The 18,027-nt window shown below is 47.2% G+C and overlaps 1 protein-coding gene across 1 annotated transcript; it reads right to left on the bottom strand.

The window, feature by feature from the left end:
- Window positions 1-3,094: 3,094 nt before the first annotated feature.
- Window positions 3,095-11,945, bottom strand: Cst7 (cystatin F). Its single transcript, XM_050132076.1, has 5 exons — window positions 11,860-11,945; window positions 11,325-11,461; window positions 6,188-6,360; window positions 4,364-4,480; window positions 3,095-3,605 (listed from the first exon to the last, which is right to left on the bottom strand). Exons 1-5 carry the CDS (start codon window positions 11,910-11,912, stop codon window positions 3,528-3,530), a joined length of 558 nt encoding a protein of 185 aa, XP_049988033.1. The 5' UTR covers window positions 11,913-11,945; the 3' UTR covers window positions 3,095-3,527.
- Window positions 11,946-18,027: the final 6,082 nt, after the last annotated feature.

Genomic DNA, 18,027 nt, shown 5'->3' with positions numbered 1-18,027 from the left:
CTCTGAACGCTGAAGAGACTGGCTCTCTAGCATTGGAAATCATTTGATAGGAAGGTAGTTTGAATAGTTAATGATAGAAAAATTGAAAAAGAGTCAGTAGCTGCAGTAAATGAAAACCATTGGCTGGCCCCTTCCCTCCCCACACTGCTCATGCTCAGTTGGAGAAGCGGCTGGAGTCTTTCCTAATCGTACGTCAACTCTCCGGGACTGGCTTTGTAAAAGTAAAGCAACAGTAGGTTTGTGGTAAGATGGACTTCAGACCAATGACTGCAACCCGTGTCTCACCAGCTAAACGACTGTCAGTACTGTTTACAGAACATTATAGGAAAGTTGAACATCACATGAATACTTTTTTTTTTTTTTTTTTTTTCAGCCGGGCTGTGGTGTGTGTGGGTGGGTGCATGCCTTTAATCACAGAACACACACAGATCTCTGTGAATTCAAGGATGGCCTGATCCACAGAGTGAGTTTCAGGACAGCCCAAGATACACAAAGAAACCCCTTTTTTTTTTTTTTAAATTTATTTATTATGTATATAGTGTTCTGGGCACCAGATCTAACTATAGATGGGTGTGAGCCATCATGTGGTTGCTGGGAATTCAACCCAGGACCTTTAGAACAGCAGCCAGTTCTCCTAACCTCTGAGCCATCTCTCCAGCCCCACATGAATACTTTTAATATCAATGATGTGTCCCCTCCGTCAGGTATGCACGAATAGCCGAGTTTGTAAGAACTCTGCATGCCCTGGGCCTGTAAGTTGACTCAGTTGGTTTGAGAAGAGAATTTTACCTTTAGGACTAAGTTTTCCCTGGTGAAGGTATAATTTTTTTTCTTGTACTTTTAGCAAAGGACTTTTGATTTGGACTCAGCTGTTTCTCTCAGCTCCCAAGTGTCATTTCCTGTGTTCATCTGGTTATTTGACATGACGAGGTGCTAAAGAGGGTTGTCTTAGGAGGTTTAAATATGTGGCATGCTTTTCTTGTGAACATAAAGGACATCTTCTCATAAGAGTTATTAATCTGCTCAGAAGATTAATCAGGTAATTAATAATTTGCCTCAATACTGTTTCAAAACTCTGTCAAGAGTCAGTTTTTTTGGCCTGATGTTGTAATGAAATGCCTTTTGAGATTTTTTATGGTCAACATATCCATCCTTACAGAGTAGTTGTCTATAACTTTTAAGAGTTTTCCACATACACTGTCTTACCAATTTTTTTCTAGACATGGTCTTGCTATGTTGTACAGGCTGGTCTTGGATTCATAGGCTCGAGCCATTCTTCTACCTCAGCTCCTATGTAGCTAAAGCTGTGTGTACCACATACCCAGTTTGTACATGTTGAATCAGTGATGCAGGGATGGATGGCCTTCTATGGATGAGAGCTGAGGCTCAAGGGTTGGTGACCGCTCAGGGTCGCAAACAGGACATGACTAAGCTGGAGTCCTTTTTCTAACAATTGAAGAGTGTTCTGGAAGGCTGGACAGGAGGCAGGTGGCTGCTGTAGTTTTTAGGCTTGAACCAGGACCTTGGTGGGATAGCAGAGTCCCTTAAGATGCTTTAGAGTGTATGTGGTTGAGGCGTTAATCTAATTAATCTTAATCAATAAAAAGTTGAGTGTCAAATATTGGGGGGAAGAACCTGAAAGATCAGAGAATTGGGAGCAGATGCCACTTGCTTCCTCCCTGTCTCCTTCCTCAGTCCAAAAGGACTGAGATCCTGTCTGTACCCCTCCTTTTCACTTCCTGTCTCCACCTCCCGAGTCCTGGGATTAAAGGTGTGTGCCACCACCATCTGGCTTCTGTGGCTAGCTCCGCCCTTTATCAGAACACAAACAAAATATATAACATATGGTGGCCTGGCAGCAGTGGTACAAGGAGTTCCCATGGGCAGGGGTGAGAGTGGTGTTTTATGGAGCAATAATTGTAGGTCAGCTCCCTCTGCCGCCTGCAAGGGATGCTAAGCTGAGCAGAAGCAGATATTTGAAGCATGCAGGCAAGGAGCTGGACAGTGTAATCTGGTGAGGAACGTGTGGCAATGATAAGGCTGGAGAAAGCTCTGGAACATCAGAGTTGAACTCTGTCAGGATTCTCCAGACCTTGATGTGCTGTCCTTGATACTTGGGAAAACCAGGACATGAGACCCTTCTCCTATTGCTTTACCGTGGACATCACACAGCTGTGTCCCAAGGACTCTGGCTGTGTGCCCTGTGACTCTCATATGTGGGGTCAAGGACCTTTCTCAAGAATTGTCTTTAGTGATTCCACAAATGCCAAGTGAAGTCACTGCCTTGTGGCGTTGCTGTTATCACTGTCCTGAGATAAAATAGCCTGGAGGTGGAATTTGGAGGACACAGGGCAGATGACTGCTGTCCTGTCTGAGGGCTACAGTGGTTACATTGCCAAGTGCATTGGATGCAGATTTGCTTTCCCAGTTGCTGTGAAGTCTGCATTGCTTCCGGGTGCCCACATCTTTCTGCTTTGCATTTACAATTTGAGGAGAGCCCAGAGAAGAAGTCCAGTGAGTGGCCCCTCTGTCTACCCTGGAGCTCCTTGGTACTCAGTCAGGGTTCCCTGGGAATGAAGGCTCTGAGACCCGGCTGCCAGCCCATTCTGGGTCTGCCCTCTGCCCTGCCCCTGTGCACCTTCCAGCTCAAGCTCTGCTGGTGGCTTTCCCAAGTTGCCAGTGTCCTGCAGCTCTTGGTTGCCTCCTCCTTCTCCCAGGGCCCCACACAGCCTGTCTTTCCCCACCCAGACCCCCTCATCTAGGCTCCATCTGTCTCCAGTGCATGGCTTTGAGGGGTCCCAACATTTACCCTACTCTGTGTTGAGCCCGCTCCCCATGTGTTGAACACTCCCAAACTATTAGCCTTCCTGGCAGTAGAGGACGTGGGTGGAGGCTCTGTTCCTTCACAAATGCCTCCTCTCTGTTCTCTGGGTGCTGGTTACCCTGTTGATGACCAGGTCTGGGTCAGGCGCTTAGGTCTTCAGCACACTTGTGCTTACAGCTTATCACTACGTGAAGCCTCCCGGGGCTAAATTCACAGGCTGCCCACATTCCTGGGTTCCTGTAAACGGTGGCATACACAGCATTGCTTTGAGATGATCAGCTTTTTATTTATGACAAACCATTCTCACCAGCAGTGGTCTGATGCTAATGGTAGACAAGAGATGGATACAGAATCTGTTCAGTCAGGTGTCAGGAAGCCCCCACACTTCTGCCTTGTTGACGGTCTCCTTTGCTCTAGCCATGCTCCAGTGATGCTATCAAAGGAGCCTGTCCATGCCCACATCCTGACTCTGGGTGTGCAGCACCAGCAGAGTTGATTTTAGAAGAAAATGTGAATACAGTTAATCTGGCCAGGAGGGCACTGCATTCTCCCATCCTGGTCACCCGATGACCAGCTGGCTCTTCCATCTGCTCATTGGGAAGAAGGCCCTGCGGATTTAGAATGGCCAGTCTGGGGTGGTAAGTGAAGAGGAGGGGGCATGTGTAAGTTTATCACAGCCCTGGTCTTGCTGAAGAGGCAGAAGTCAGTGGCAGCGGAGAACAGGGACCTTGAAACTGTGGAGCCAGGGGATGACCCAGACTTCTGAGTAGCAGTGTAGAACCTGAAACAAGCAAAGGGCTTACCTGAGAACCAGCTGCCAGAGACTCTGCCTGCCCAGGGCAGCTCTTTTGGTACCCCTTGTGCATGCCAGACAACTGGGAACTGTGACTGTGTGCGCAACATATTCTGTGCTCAGGCAGCTTCCTCCATCCCCACCTTCAGCTTTTATTTTAAAAACCTTCAAACTTACTAAAAGTTGGAATGATTCAAGAGTGTATGCTTCTCACCTATAGTTATGAAATATTCTGTCTGTCTATCATCTATCTATCTATCTATCTATCTATCTATCTATCTATCTATCTATAGCTGTGTTGAAGTTTTCCACACAACTCTTGCTTTTTTCTCTGTAGAGATCCCACATAGTAATATAGCACATGAATTGTATGTATATATAATTGATATATATGTATATATCATATCTAATGTTCTATGTATGTAGGTGTTATGTATGATTTATGAATTATTTGAAAACCTTACTTGCTGTAATCTCCCTATCCCTATTCAGAGTATTTCTTTGCAGAGGCCTCAGGAAGTGAAAGCCAGGTGGATTAGGTCATGTGAGCGGCAGGAGGATACTGCCTGTCAGCCCTGTGCCCCTTGAGAGAGTGCCTGCCCCTGCTATCGTGTGTTCATGGCTGGGAGGGAGCATCTCCTTGGGGATGAGGTGCGGAGGTGCGTTGCTAGTGAAAGGACCACAGCCCTTCAAGGTGAGTTGGGTGATGGGGACCAGGACTCGGTACACAGGCTCTTCTGTCTTACCCGCTTTAAGGCAGGATTGGTTTGGAAGTCACAGTTGTCCAGATGGGGGTGCGTGGTCTTCCTGCATGTAGTTCTCCCGATTTCCATGTTCAGCATGTATTTCAGGCCTTTCACCACCTGAAGAAACCAAAGACCCAAGAACTAGATTAGTTGGCTTAGGATGCAAGGGGTGGGGGTGGGGGGTTACTGCCTCTCCAGCTGCTGAGGGGTGGGGTGGGGTCACTGCCTCTCCAGCTGCTGAGGGGTGTGGGGGGGTCACTGCCTCTCCAGCCTCTGAGGGATGAGGTCAGCAGAGTGCTGTGGAGCTGGGCACGGGGAGGCACGCTCAGGACTTGCCAGAGGAAGGCTGTAGATGAGCAGATCCAGGCTTCAGTCATCCCCCTTCCTTGCCTGCTGGCAGTGCCTTAGAGCCCCCTCTTAGGTGGCTGCTTTCTGCCTGGAACTCTGCGTTCTGGAGAAACGTGAGGATGGGGTTGCCACAGCCACAGGGAAAGACCTGCCCTCTCCCTCTTTTCTGTTATCTCAACCTATGTAACAGCCCCCAGTAACCTGCCATGGTGTTTAAATGGGGGTCAAGCCTGCTGACTTCTCCACTCCTGTGGGAACTAATTATTTTGACCTTCTCCTCTTGGACACAGCCATGACTTAGCGCTTCTGTTGTTTGTGGTTTCTGTATGGTTGGAGGAAAGTTCCTGAACTTTTGGTCCCAGTCTTAAGCAAGTAGTTTGTGAAATAGCCTCCAACATCACGAGAATACGAAGGAGAATGCTCATGTCCCTTGTGGGGGACCTTGGGCTCTTGGGCCCAGAGATCTCATTGTCTGAGGCTGGTCCTTGAGTGCTGATAATCCCTTTCTAATAGAACATTACACTCTTAAAAAGTTTATAGTTGCCAAAAGAAGAGTATAGAAGCCACCCTGATGCCGTAACCCAGATCAAAAATGAATGCTGTAACCGGGCGATGGTGGCGCACGCCTTTAATCCCAGCACTCGGGAGGCAGAGGCAGGCGGATCTCTGTGAGTTCGAGACCAGCCTGGTCTACAGAGCTAGTGCCAGGACAGGCTCCAAAGCCACAGAGAAACCCTGTCTCGAAAAACCAAAAAAAAAAAAAAACAAAAACAAAAAAAACGAATGCTGTAAAGCCATCCTCCTCCTCAGGCCAGCGCCTTTCTGTAGCCTTTTCCCTGCAGGCCGCAGCACAGTCTTCTAAAGCCAGCCTGACATGTCAGCAGGGGCTGCACGGGGCCTTTATGTACAGCCAATGAGAGGTTGCCAGGCGTCTCCCTCCTGACGTTAACACTTGGTTTGGGGACACAAGGATTAGCAAGGCAGGCTGTCCCCTTTGGGGTACCCAGGGGAGGAAAGTTCGGAGTGGATATAATCAGTTACTAAGAAGGCTGACTTTGAGTGGTGAGTTGAGCAGGCTGGAGGAAGAGTGAGTTTGTGGGTCTGAGAAGGGAGTTGGCCCAGCTCTAGGAGGAAAATGAATGGATCCAGTGGGAAAATAGTACAAAGGCTTTGGGGACTGTGAATGAGGGATAAAGACAGGAGATGGCCCAGCCCCTGGACCCTGGGCGGGCAGCTCCTATTAGCCCTGCTGTGCCCTCCCTGCTGGGCGGGCGGCCTCTGCATACCCTTGTTGGGCCCTTCTTACTCTGCTGCCATTTCTTGTTGCTACTGATGGACTCTGGTGGTTTTACTAAGAAAAAGGTCCCAACTGTCATGCTCAGCTCTGAGGGACACTGCCCCGATGCTGTAGGTAATGTGTTATGTGACCCAGTTTGTCAGAGCAGTCCTGAGGTGGCAGCTCTTGGTCCTCCGCACCTGTACCAGGGCCTTGCTGACCCGGGACTCCTTGAACAAGAAGATGTCATTTGTGGAGTTGTTGAACTCTTCCACACTGTGCCTGGCTGCCTTAAGCACTTCTGAGTCATTGGTCTTTATTATTTTGGGAAATCCTGGCTTCACACTGATGTTCAAGTCTTTGCAACAAAAATCTGAAAGAAACAAATGAACCAGAAAAAAAAAAAAACATTGATGTCAGAGAAACACTGGATCCATGGGTTATGTCTCATCCCCTGGTGGTACCCACTCCTCTCAGCGTTTTGGCCCTTGCTCCTCCTCCACCTTCACCTGTGTGCCTGCCTCCTGTTTACTCCGCCACCAGAATATTGTGTATCCTCATTATGTTCTTTACCTGACACTGAGGACAGATGCCATGGACTGTACAATAGCATATATAGTTCCTGTCCCCTAGTCCCTGCTTACATGGCTTTTTCCAGAAGTTTATTCTCGACGTGGGGCCCCAGGCAGTAGAACTCCAGACAGGAAATGTGTTGATTTGCCCAGACTGGGTTTTGAGGCTGGCTGTACTTCCCCTGGTGACCCTCTGCACTCTTCCACCTTCTCAGAGTGGCCTGCGTCCATGTCTGCTTAGACACACCTGTGACCCCATTGCCTCTTGTGCATTGGCTCCCGGCGTACTGGTATCCAGATCTCCCTCCTGTTGAGGAAACCTTATCCCTTGAGTTTTGGGTCTAGAGTCTGGTTTGCTATGGGTGTGAGGGGTGGTCAGCTGCTTTCTACCTAGACCTGTTTTCCGGCACCAAGGAGTCCATATTTGTGTGTAAAAAACTGGAGAATGGTATAAGGGATGTCTATGTTATGGCCAGGAGGAACTGGAATATCAGTTCCCAGAGGCATGGAGCTAACGGGTCCTGAAGACCCACCTCACTGGAGACCCTGACTCATCCCTTGCTTGGCTCATTCATAGGATCAGTTCCCAGAATTCCAACTGCCAGGGTGGCCCAAGTCACAGGGGCAGGGCTTGGCCAGGTGTTTGCATTCGCCCACTTAGCTTCAGAGTCTGGGGTTTATCATCAGGAAAAGAATCAGTGAACCAGTTGACTCCCTACAACAAAAAGCGGCTTGTGGTTTTTAACGTCTTGAATTTGAGCTTCTCTTTTATTTTCAACTTTTTCTTCAGGGGTCAGGGGTGAGTTGCCCATGAAAATCAAAAAGGGCTGCTGAGACGGCTCAGTGGGTCAAGGCGCTTGCTGCAGAGCCTGCTGAGCTACGTTTGATCCTGGCAGGAGAGAACCGGCGCTCGGGTCGTTCTCTGACCCCAGTAGTCTTCACATGTGCCCACATGTAAATAAATACGTAAATACAATTAAAATGCGACACAAGCAAAAATCCCAAGGCTAGTGGGGGATGGGATAGAGGGCCTTCATGGGTAAGCTTATCTTTTTAAGACTTTGCTGAGATACTAGTGTGTGGGTGGCTGCAGCTGGACACACCAAGATGAAGGTGCTGGCTGTCGTGGCTGTTGTTATAGCATCTGTAGATCCCAGGTTCCCTTTGAGGACAAGATGCTCCTCCATCCCAGTGATTGAGTAGGTGGACGCTGAGGCCTAGTGGAAGTGGAGGGAGAAATGCCTTTTACCTTGGCAGGGGGCTTAGGGATTAATGCTGTAGGTAGATGACAGCTCAGGATCAGAAGGCGGGGCGGGGGGGTGGGGTTTGGGCCTTACTGGAAGCCTTCTGTGGAGCTTTGGGGCTTAATATTAAACATGGTCTTTAAAGCAGGCTGTTCATGTGGCCTCTAGAATCTTGACACCCAGGCTGGGGGGAGGGAGGGCTGGTCAGGCCTGTTGGTCCTTCTCCAGTCACACCGATTTTGAGAGGTGGAGGTAGCTCATGTCAGCAGGGAGGTCCTTCAGATGTCAGCGATCTGTCAGAACCTCGAGTGAAGCACTAGAGACAGCTGTTCCCGTTGCTTATTAGGAGCCGAATGGAGGGAGCCGGGACAGTACGGCAAGCGTCACCTGCAGCCTGCTCTGTGCAGCCCACTACAGGTGGAGGGGAGGGTGGGAAAGCAGAAGAGTTGTGGCCTGTGGGACACAGGACTTTGGGGCGTCCCATTTTGTGAGCAGGCAGGGTTTCCAGGAAAAGGCTCCCAAGCTAGAGACACAAGATTCAGTTACAGCTTGTTGCTGCCAGGCTTTCTAGGCACGGGCCATTAAAGCCCTTTATCCTTAAGAAAGGAGCATGTGTTAGTGTGCTCGTCCAGTAGGACTTTGCGACTGGATCAAGTCTGTAGATTGCTCATAGCTGGATCCTGCAGTGTCCTCTGGACTGTCCCAGCATGCTCTCTGGCTGTTTATGATGTTCGTAGAGAGGCCAAAGGAAGTCTGAGGACTGGGAGGGCTCTGCCTAGCTGCAGGTGAGTCACCCATGTAATGTACCTCTTAGGGTCCCCCACCTGTACCAGCAAACCTCCTCAAGTCTGTGTCTTTGCTATGAGTTCTGTGGCTCATTCTTATGCTTTGAAACCCTGAGCTGTGAGTGTGGGGTGGGCTTCTTTGGGGCAGTATTGCCGCCTCATGCATGGACACTGGAACTTGATAGGATTAATTTTGTCTTTACCAACGGGGACACAACCAGTGTTGGAATCCCGGCTGTTCTTATCGGCTCTGCTGGCGTGTGCAAGCAACCTTTTTGAGCCTCCATGTTCCATCTGTAATGAGGCTGATGACGACACAGACCTCAGGGTAAGAATAAACGAGGCAGTTGGTACGAAGCAATAGTGCCAATGCCATTCAGTACCATGTCAGGGACAATATGGCCACAGCAAGGATCTCTAAGGACAAAGGTAGTCACTGAAAGTCCTAGCACACAGACTGGGCCAGTAGTCTGCTCAGGCCCAGACCCAAGCCTGCACCAGCTTCTGGAGCCTTCTGGGGGGAATCTGTCATCCCCAGGCCTAGTTATGCCCACAGCCCTTGCTTTGCGGAGCAGGTGGCGGCATGACTCTGAGTTTCTTGCCTAAGCAATCAAACCTCCTACTGGAGAGGGGCATGGGGTGAACGAGCGGGTGAGCAGCAGCAGGGGACCTTCTTCTTGGAAGAGGTGACATTGAGAAAGAAGGCTCTCCATTCTCACCAACAGCCAGTGAATGTGGCAATTTCCTAAATTCTCAAGACTGGGGATACCTCCCTGGGCCCTGCATGTGGGTATGGGCAGTTTAACTCCTGGGCACAGAACGAAGCCATGTGCTCAGATCAGACATAATCAGCCTCCCTGTTACCCTTGCCTTGGGCTCATAGAAGGCTAAAATCCCACAGGAAGTAGGGAAGGTGGTGTGTGTGTGTGTGTGTGTGTGTGTGTGTGTGTGTGTGTGCGTGTGTGCATGTATGTGTGATGACCATCAGCCAAGGTTCCCAGCTGTTTTGAGTCCTGAGAGAGGGGCCTGAGTGTACCCCATGTTGTGGCTGAGGCCCTTACTGGAAGTGTCAGGAAGGGTGGTACCCGTGGGTGCAGGTGGTGTTCATTAACTCAGCAGAGGCAAGGCCTGACCACAGACTTGCAAGCAAGGGTGGGTATGGTTGGGAGTACCCCAGGCCTCTGAGCACTTTTGAATGTTATCACTCAGCCATTTTTTTCTAAGACTCTCAGGTCAGAATCAGTTTACTGCTCACTTCAAAGGGCAGGCTGGACGTTCAAGAATCCCCAGCTGGTAGGTAGGGGGCTTGTGGTGGTGTTCTCAGCTTCCAATGTGAGGGTGGTGTTCATTTGGGTCTGGAGCAGAGAGGACAGAAGCGAATAGCCCAGAGAAGCTGCTGTGGGCAGGAGGAGTGGGGAGGACTCCTCTCTGCCTCACACCAGTGGGAAAGTAACTGGTAGAGACGGGGAACTGGCAGCTCTCAGACCTCTCCCCGAAAGGCTGCCCACTGGTATTACCGATCACACTGCAGATGTGGCGGCTCTGTTCGGTGAGGTCCCAGAGGAGGCAAGCACAGCATTTTCCAAACACTGAGTATGAATAATGAAACTCGGGGACAGGTGAGACAGCTGGTACTCAGACCTCTCTCATAGGCCAAGAGGCTTTGTAGAATGAACGCCCAGATTCTGCCTATGTCTCTCCCTGAACAACTGGAACAAAGGAACGGGGTGGCAGGAAGGGCTTCCTAGCAAGCGTGAAGGCTGCGGGGAGCAGGGCAGAGGGAGGCAGGGTCTGTGGCCTGACCTATGCTTCATCTGTCTCTCCCACAGTGCTGTTAACTACCTTTTGCCAACCACCCCTTGGGCTGCCATGGCTTGTCCCTGTCTCAGAGCAGAAGCTGCCCCCTCCCATTCTTGTGCTATTTCCACAGAGCCCGATTCACAGCAAACACATCGGGTCTTGAATTCTGAGGCTGTGCGCTCTACAGACACTCCACTGACTTCTTGACACCTGATTTGCTATGAAGGGGGATCCCATGTTCCTGGTGTCTCTTAGGGATTCCCTTTCACTGTGTGTTCCCAGAACCCTCTGCCTGATCCCCTATGACTCTCAGACAGGAAGAATAACAAGTCTTAGGCCTATGTGTGTGCTGTCCTCCTTTGGCGGGAGATGGTTAGCTATCAGCTTTCTTGTCCATGAGAGGCAGGGCCCCCAAACTTAATCTATGTGCTGAATCTGCTTGCAGGGGTAGATACTATCCAGCTCTCTGTGGGCAAACAGACATTCATGGCCGGGCTAGCAAGTCAGCTAACTTGCCTGTGCCTCAGCTTCACAACACAGGCGGCCTCCACCACGCTGACTGCGGGAAGGATGGGTGTCTTATTGGGGTCCCTGTAGGAAAGTCACAGTCAGGAGAGAAAAGCTTTCAGATAAGGCTGTTTGACTGAGACCCCTTACCTCTGCCTCTGTCTGTCTCTCTGGTGGGCCCTAGCCCAGAACAGAACAGAAGTTGTTCTCCCGATTCCTGCGGCTGCTGCTATGTTTAATCTCTCATATCTACTCAGCTTGGAAGTAGCTACTGCTGGGATCCACAGCCCCTTGCCTAGGGTCTTTCCCAGGACTCTAAGAGTGTCCTGGAAAAGTTGCGAGACTGGCAGGCTAGGGTCCCCACGCCTCCACTACTACACGATGGTCAAGACAGCACCCTGAGGTAGGACCAGATGACCCTTCTCTTACCTGGGGAGTGTGTCCCATGGGAGTCGGAAGTCAGGCAGCAGAGGGCAAGCAGAATGGCCAGCCACATGGTTGACTGGGTGAACGGCAGCATGTGGTGGCCAAGGCTGACAGGGTAGACGTGCTTGGCAAGCAGAGCCCTAGGACCAAGGCAGGGTGGGATATTCTTGATGGGGGCGTGGTTTCTTATTGAATCATTTTAACCAGAAGCACTTCATCTCCAGGACTTGGGGCCACAAGAACAACCACTTCCTATAGAGAAGTTGCCAAGTTGTGATCGTTTGCAGGGGGAGGAGGAAGAGAAGTGAGACCCGTGAGCAAAGCACCCTCCCTCCTGCTGAGGGGGAGAGGGAGTTTTCCACCGCCCACCATACGCAGGAGATGCTGGTGTGAAGAACCTAGGGGATTTTTGGAAGCAGAATCACTTGACTCTCCTTCTCTAAATGTACAGCCACCCCTGCCCCCTGCATCCTGTCCTTTTGAGTAGCCCTCCTCGTGAAACAAGAAACCCCATTGCCCTTGGCGTGAGCGGCTTCACCTGCAGGAAAGCTGTTTGTCCTTCCTGGAGTTCCCGAAGGGGAGCATTGGCATGTAGCTTCTGTACCTCTGACAGAAACCCCACACCGTGTGAGCTGAGTTACGGATCATGGCCCATTGTAGGCTCAAAGCCGTGCAAAGAGAGGAAATTGTGTGGACAAAGGTCTTATTCTGGCCATGACTCTACTTCCTGCCCAGCCCGTGGTTTGGTGTAGGTGCCTGTAGCCAGCTATCTAAATCTAAACCCAAGCTTTGCTTCGTGACACCTGCTGTCACTAGACTAAGAACCCATGTGCCTCAGTTACCTCCCGGGAAACTGCTGGAGTATTGGGAGCCTTCTTAGTATAAGCAGGAGTGGAGCAAGCTCTAACTGGCCTCAGTGTGCGGAGGCACATTCACCTCTCAGAGCTAGGCGAGAAAGGTAGCTTGGAAGGATGCCTGGGTCTCTTTTGCTCCTGAGGAGGCCCCTGGGCCTCTCAGATGGCCTGGCATACAGATGTAATCAAATCCTGGGAGCTCAGGGGGAAGCTCTGCTCCAGGGAACTCCTGCTGGGTTCTACTGAATTCCAAACAGAGCAGCCAAGGTCTGCGGGACATGGAAAAGCTGTATAGTCTGAGGTCCCAATAGATTTCTGGGTGCATTGAGGTTTGTTGTTTGGGGAGTTTGGTATTTCGTGCTATGCATAGTGGTGATGTTCAGTAAGTGGTGGCTGTAATGGCAGCCCCCGTGGCCCTTCCCTGTTGTTGGATACTGTTTGTTCGTTCCTGACCACTCAGACCTGAAATAATCACACAGAAACCATATCATTTGCAATACTGTTTGGCTAATAGCTTATGCATATTTTTAGCTAGCTCTTACATCTTATATTAACCTATTTCTGTTATATTTTACCATGAAGCTTATGGCCTACAGGCAAGGTTCCGATTGGCCATTCACGTCTTTCTCCTCTGGTGGCTGCAGTGCGTCTCCCTAACTCCACCTTCTTTGTCCCAGCATTCAGTTTAGTTTCCCCACCTAGCTCTATTCTGCTAAGTCACTGGCTAAAACAGCTTTATTCATTAACCAATAAAGGCAACACATATACAGAAGGACTTCCCACACCACTTCCCTGAATGGCTTTGAGATCCTCAGTTTTGGCTGCTAGGGTCTGGGACACAAGATCTCCAATGTATATGGGATTCACTGCTAGTGCTAACCTCAGTTTCAAACATCCACTGCGGGGTTGTATATCAGAGTATAGTCCCGAAGTATAGGAGAGGGCTTTTGTATTTCCAGTAGTAACCAGAGCATCCGTGGTCTAAGTGGGAGCTGGCAGTAGATCAAACAAGACTGGCTGCTTGGTCTTCACATTGCTGGACAGTGTGATACAGTAAAAGGACATATCCAGGGATTTGAGTTCCCAGCTCATGTGCTACATAAAGGACCAGAAAGCTTCCATGGAGTCCTGGAGGAGAACTGTCTCCTGTAGCTGTAAGGCTAAGATTGCTGAAAAATCACATACACAATCTCATTCCCCAGTTGTCTGGATTGAAGTTCCAGCCCTGCAGGAAGCTTTTGAAATGAGAACACTGATGTGAAAGAATGGGATCCTGTGGGTTGGGATGGAGGATATGGGAAAAGTCCAATGGACATAAAAAAAATAAACTTAAAAAACTACAAGACAAGTGGCATATATTTTACCTGCTCAAACATAAAACAAGAATCATCTTTAACTGACTTGTGTATACTAAACATTCCATACTTGTATTACTGAAGTTATGTATGCTGCCTTTTAAAGTTTATGTGTTTTCAGAACAAGGGGACCAGACATTAATAAAAACAGGTGGTCCAGGTGATCCAGAGTGCCTCTATTGCAGTTTCCTCAGAGTTCTACATCCAGAATAGTCTCAAAGCTGCTGGTTGAGATGATTTAACCCCATGGATGATTATAGCCAGGATTTGACCATTATCTGAAATTTCTCAGGGTCCCCTAAAGATCCCAGCACCCTCAAACAACAGGAAGATGTCTAGAGAACATAATACCTACATTCCAAAGAGGTGGGATGTGTGGTTTTGGTTATTCAATGGGTTATGGATGTTGGTCATCATTTAGGGGGTTGATTACAAATACTGGTCATGGTCAAAAAAAAACTGAACAAAAGATATTAGATTCAGGGATCTCTTTATGAAGAGAGAAAGGGGAGGTATAGTATAAAAATGATGGAATATAAGGGTGGATTGTTGAGTCTACTTTTGAACAACCACTAATCTCAGATATTTTACATTGACATGAATTTTTGTATATTGACACAAATTCAAGATTTTTTGTTATACTCTATATAAGTTTCTTTTTTGTTTAAGATACTCTACCTATGCAATTCATTTAAAAATGTAAAGTATTAGTTAGTCCTTGAAAGATATTGAGGATAATAAAGAAATATTATCTATAACAGTCAAATTTATAGTCATGTGAGGTATATCTTCTAGACCATACAAAGATATATTTTAGATAGATGGTCTTTAAACACTTTAAAGACCTACAGAATATGATATTTAAAATGTTTTGTTAACTTAGGGATTTTCATGACAATGAGATTGTTTGCTCCAGTCATCACTGATCTACTTCATAAAAGGATGAGCATTGAAGAAACTCCATATGGAGTTTACTTTCAATGAGGCAAAACTAGTCATTTGAACAAGAAATTGCTCTTGCCTTGAATGCTGACAGTTTGCTGTACAAATTGGACATGCAAGACAGAAAGAAAAATGACAAACTTTGCCAAGATAATGCAAGACAGTCCTTTGAAATTCCTGCTTTATAGAAAAGCCTGTCAGATATTCTAGGCCTGTAAGCCAAAAATTGGATGGCCCCAAATTACAGAGGAACTTTTGGTGACTGTCCAGGCAGCAAGATGTCTCTGTCATTTCTATAGTTTTGGAATGACTTGTACTTTACTTCCTGTTTACTCAAGTAGTATTATATACTTCTGAGGTCCTTGATGAAGTTAAAGACTATATAGGTATGCCTTTGCATGGTTGTAAGAAAAGGTAAATTAGGTATAGAGCTTTGGACTCATCAAGATAGAATAAATAATGGAGTATTTTCTCCAAATATGACAAATATAATGGGCTGGACATTGTAAATGCAATTCTTACCTGATACTTGTTCTTATTGTTTATAGTTTTATTATGTTAGAGTTAAAAATCTTTCCCTTTTCTTTAGACAAAATGGGGGAAATGTTTTTGGAATATTCCTTTAAACTCTGTGAAGCTGTGTCACTGTGATTGGTTTAATAAAAAGCTAAACAGCCAATAGCTAGGCAGGATTTTTGTGGTAGACATAATGCTGGGAAGAAGGTCAGAGAAATCAGACTGATGCAGAATGAGTCAGACACACAAAATGGGATAGAGGTAAATGCTATGTGGTAGAACGTAGAGTTATAAAAATACAGGTTTATTTAAGTTATAAGATCTAGTTGGGAACAAGCCTAAGCTATTGGCTGAGCTTTTATAATTAATTAAAAGTCTCTGTGTGGTATTATTTGGGAGCTGGCTGGCAGGAAAGAAAAATCCACCTTCACTTGAGGTATCATTGTAGGCAGCTGCTTTGGTACTGTTCCTGTATTTAGGACAGCAAGAAAGATGCCACATGGGTATGACTCTGACCCTATCCAGCAACCTCAGAGGTGTTTCTATGGTGGGTTAGGAGCCTAGACCCCTGTCCAGCACACTCAGGTTTCTCTGTGGTAGTCTAGATACCCAGGTTATCCCCCACTGTACTGTGGACCTTCTGGGATGGGTCACTGGGCTTTTCAGGTTGTGTTGCTTGGTTTTAGCTGTTGTTTCTCTTTTAGTTTTGACTTGTTGCATGGTCCTGAAGTGGATACAAGTGGTGGTGGTTTCTTTGAGTTTGACAGAGGCTTTCTCTCTCCATTCAGGTGGACTTTAACTCAGGAGCGCTGCAAGCTTATGGTCCTATAAAGCTTCCATAGACAACTCCAAGTTCTCATGTGAATCTGAGGAATGAAATTCATGGACAAGAGGGTGGGTTTAAGAAAGTAGGTTTGTTACTGGGTGCTTAGGAGAAAGAAGGCAGACCTCCTGGATGGTAGGAGTGGGTTCCAAGAAGTCAAGTCCGTCAAGCATCTGTTTTTTTTTTTTCTTTTTTGCACCAATAGAAGGAACTGGGATGAGGCATGGGGAATTCACACAGCTGGCATACTTGTAAAATGCCTGGTCACACCGGGAACAGTGGAGGGGGCAGGAAACCCAGACTTCCTTCTGACATTTCTGGCAAGAACAGAAGTGCTAATGAGCTCATAGACCTTCTTGGAACTGCTGTTTTAGGGGTCTTGCCAGTTTTTACGTCATGGTCTCATCTTCTTTCAGACCAGCCTTCTGAAGGAGAATTTGGATGATGGCTGACCTTACTGTTTCCTGCTTGGAAGCAATTGCTGGGTGGTGGTGGCCCTGTCAGAGGAGCAGCAGGTGGCAAGTGAGCTTTGTGAGAATGGGCCACCAGGAAATAAGGCTCCTGTGGGTGAATCTCGGGTAGGCAAGGCCCTGACAGCCTCGTCCCCAGAATGGCTCTTGCTACTGCTGTGACTTTACATGCATGCAGCCATTTTTCTCTGGTGTCTGGCAAGATGTGAATGGGTGTGGAGGATCCCCACTGCCTTTAGTCTAGTGTGATCATCTCATGGAAATATCCCATCCTACTGGGCATTTTTACCTGTGGGCTATAATGAAGATGATTTCCTCTTAAGATGTACTGTTTCATTGAAGTAATGATTTTATACAGTAATAGAGTTTAAATAGAATTTTGATGATTAAGATTTTTAAATATTTTTATTTTTAATTAATTCATTTTTTTTGAGACAGGGTTTCACTGTAGCTTTGGAGCCTGTCCTAGAACTAGCTCTTATAGACCAGGCTGGCCTCGAACTCCCAGAGATCCATCTACCTCTGTTACCCATGTGCCGGGATTAAAGGATTGCATGTGCCATCACCGCCTGGTTGATGAATAAGGGTTTTTAACAAATGCAGTAAAGGATTATGATAGAGGTTATTTAGCCAGAAAATTAATATAGGTAAAGGAAGGGTATAGTATTGCCCCCACCCCTGATAAAGCAAGGGCTGCAGAGAGTAAAAAATAGGAATAAGGAAGTATCATGCCATTGGGACTTATGAGTTTTTTTCTTGATGAGCCATATAGACTTGCGTGTTGGAGGTGTATGTGTGTGTGTTTCCCCTTTTTTTCCCATCCCAGAGAATTGGAATGTAGCTGTGAGGACCGTCCTTCAGCAGCTCAGGAATTGAAGAGGAGCTGTGGAGTCAGGGGATTAATCGCACAATTGACTTTTTTATCTGAGGGAGTAAAACTTAATTCTCTGGGGTGCTGATGAATGCAAGTCTTCAGCAGGCCAGAGGAACTGAAGAGGAGATGCAGAGTAGGTGGACGACTAGACAGACAGACAGACAGACACACGAGGACTTTTCTGAGGGCCCAAGCTTAGCTATTCATCTTATTATTCTTTTTGGGGTTTGATCCACTCACTTTTTCTATTCTGTTCTTCTACCCTGATATTTTCCTTCTTCTATTTCCCAATGTCTTCCTTCTCCACCACCGTCTGATGTCTTCCTTCTCCACCACCGTCTGATGTCTTCTTTCTAGCTTCTTTATTCCCCCCCAGCAGAATCTTTCAAGCAATATAAGAATTACAATGTGGCTCCATTCTATTTTTCAATTGAATGATTACAATGAATACGAGTAACAAGCAGCATGTTTTCCATATCTCTTATACAATTAAACATTTTATGGATGGTGAAAAAGAACAAATTATCCCCAAGAACCCACATCCATTCATGTCCAAGCAACTCATTATTGATTAACAAAGTTGAAGCAAGCAAGATATTCTCCTCAGCCAGTTCTTTTACTGGCAGGCTGCATTTTGCAGTTACAACGAAAGGAACAATCATTTTATTTTTTATCTCAAAAGGTAATCTTATAAGAAATCTTAAAAGAGTCACAAATCTAAACTTTTACATATGAAAAACAGTCAGTTCTATTTGAAGTCCCAAGGGCACATATCCACTTATTAACATGTTTTTTAAATTAAATCATATCAGGAAGCTGAGGGCAGAAATGGGTGCAAGGAATTCGTCATCGCTTTTGGTCATCAACCTATC

This window comes from Alexandromys fortis, unplaced genomic scaffold, assembly GCF_014885135.2.
Source record: "Alexandromys fortis isolate MF-2015 unplaced genomic scaffold, M_Fortis_MF-2015_v1.1 scaffold_402, whole genome shotgun sequence".
Classification (NCBI taxonomy): domain Eukaryota; kingdom Metazoa; phylum Chordata; class Mammalia; order Rodentia; family Cricetidae; genus Alexandromys; species Alexandromys fortis.
This window is presented reverse-complemented; position numbering and strand designations above follow the sequence as displayed.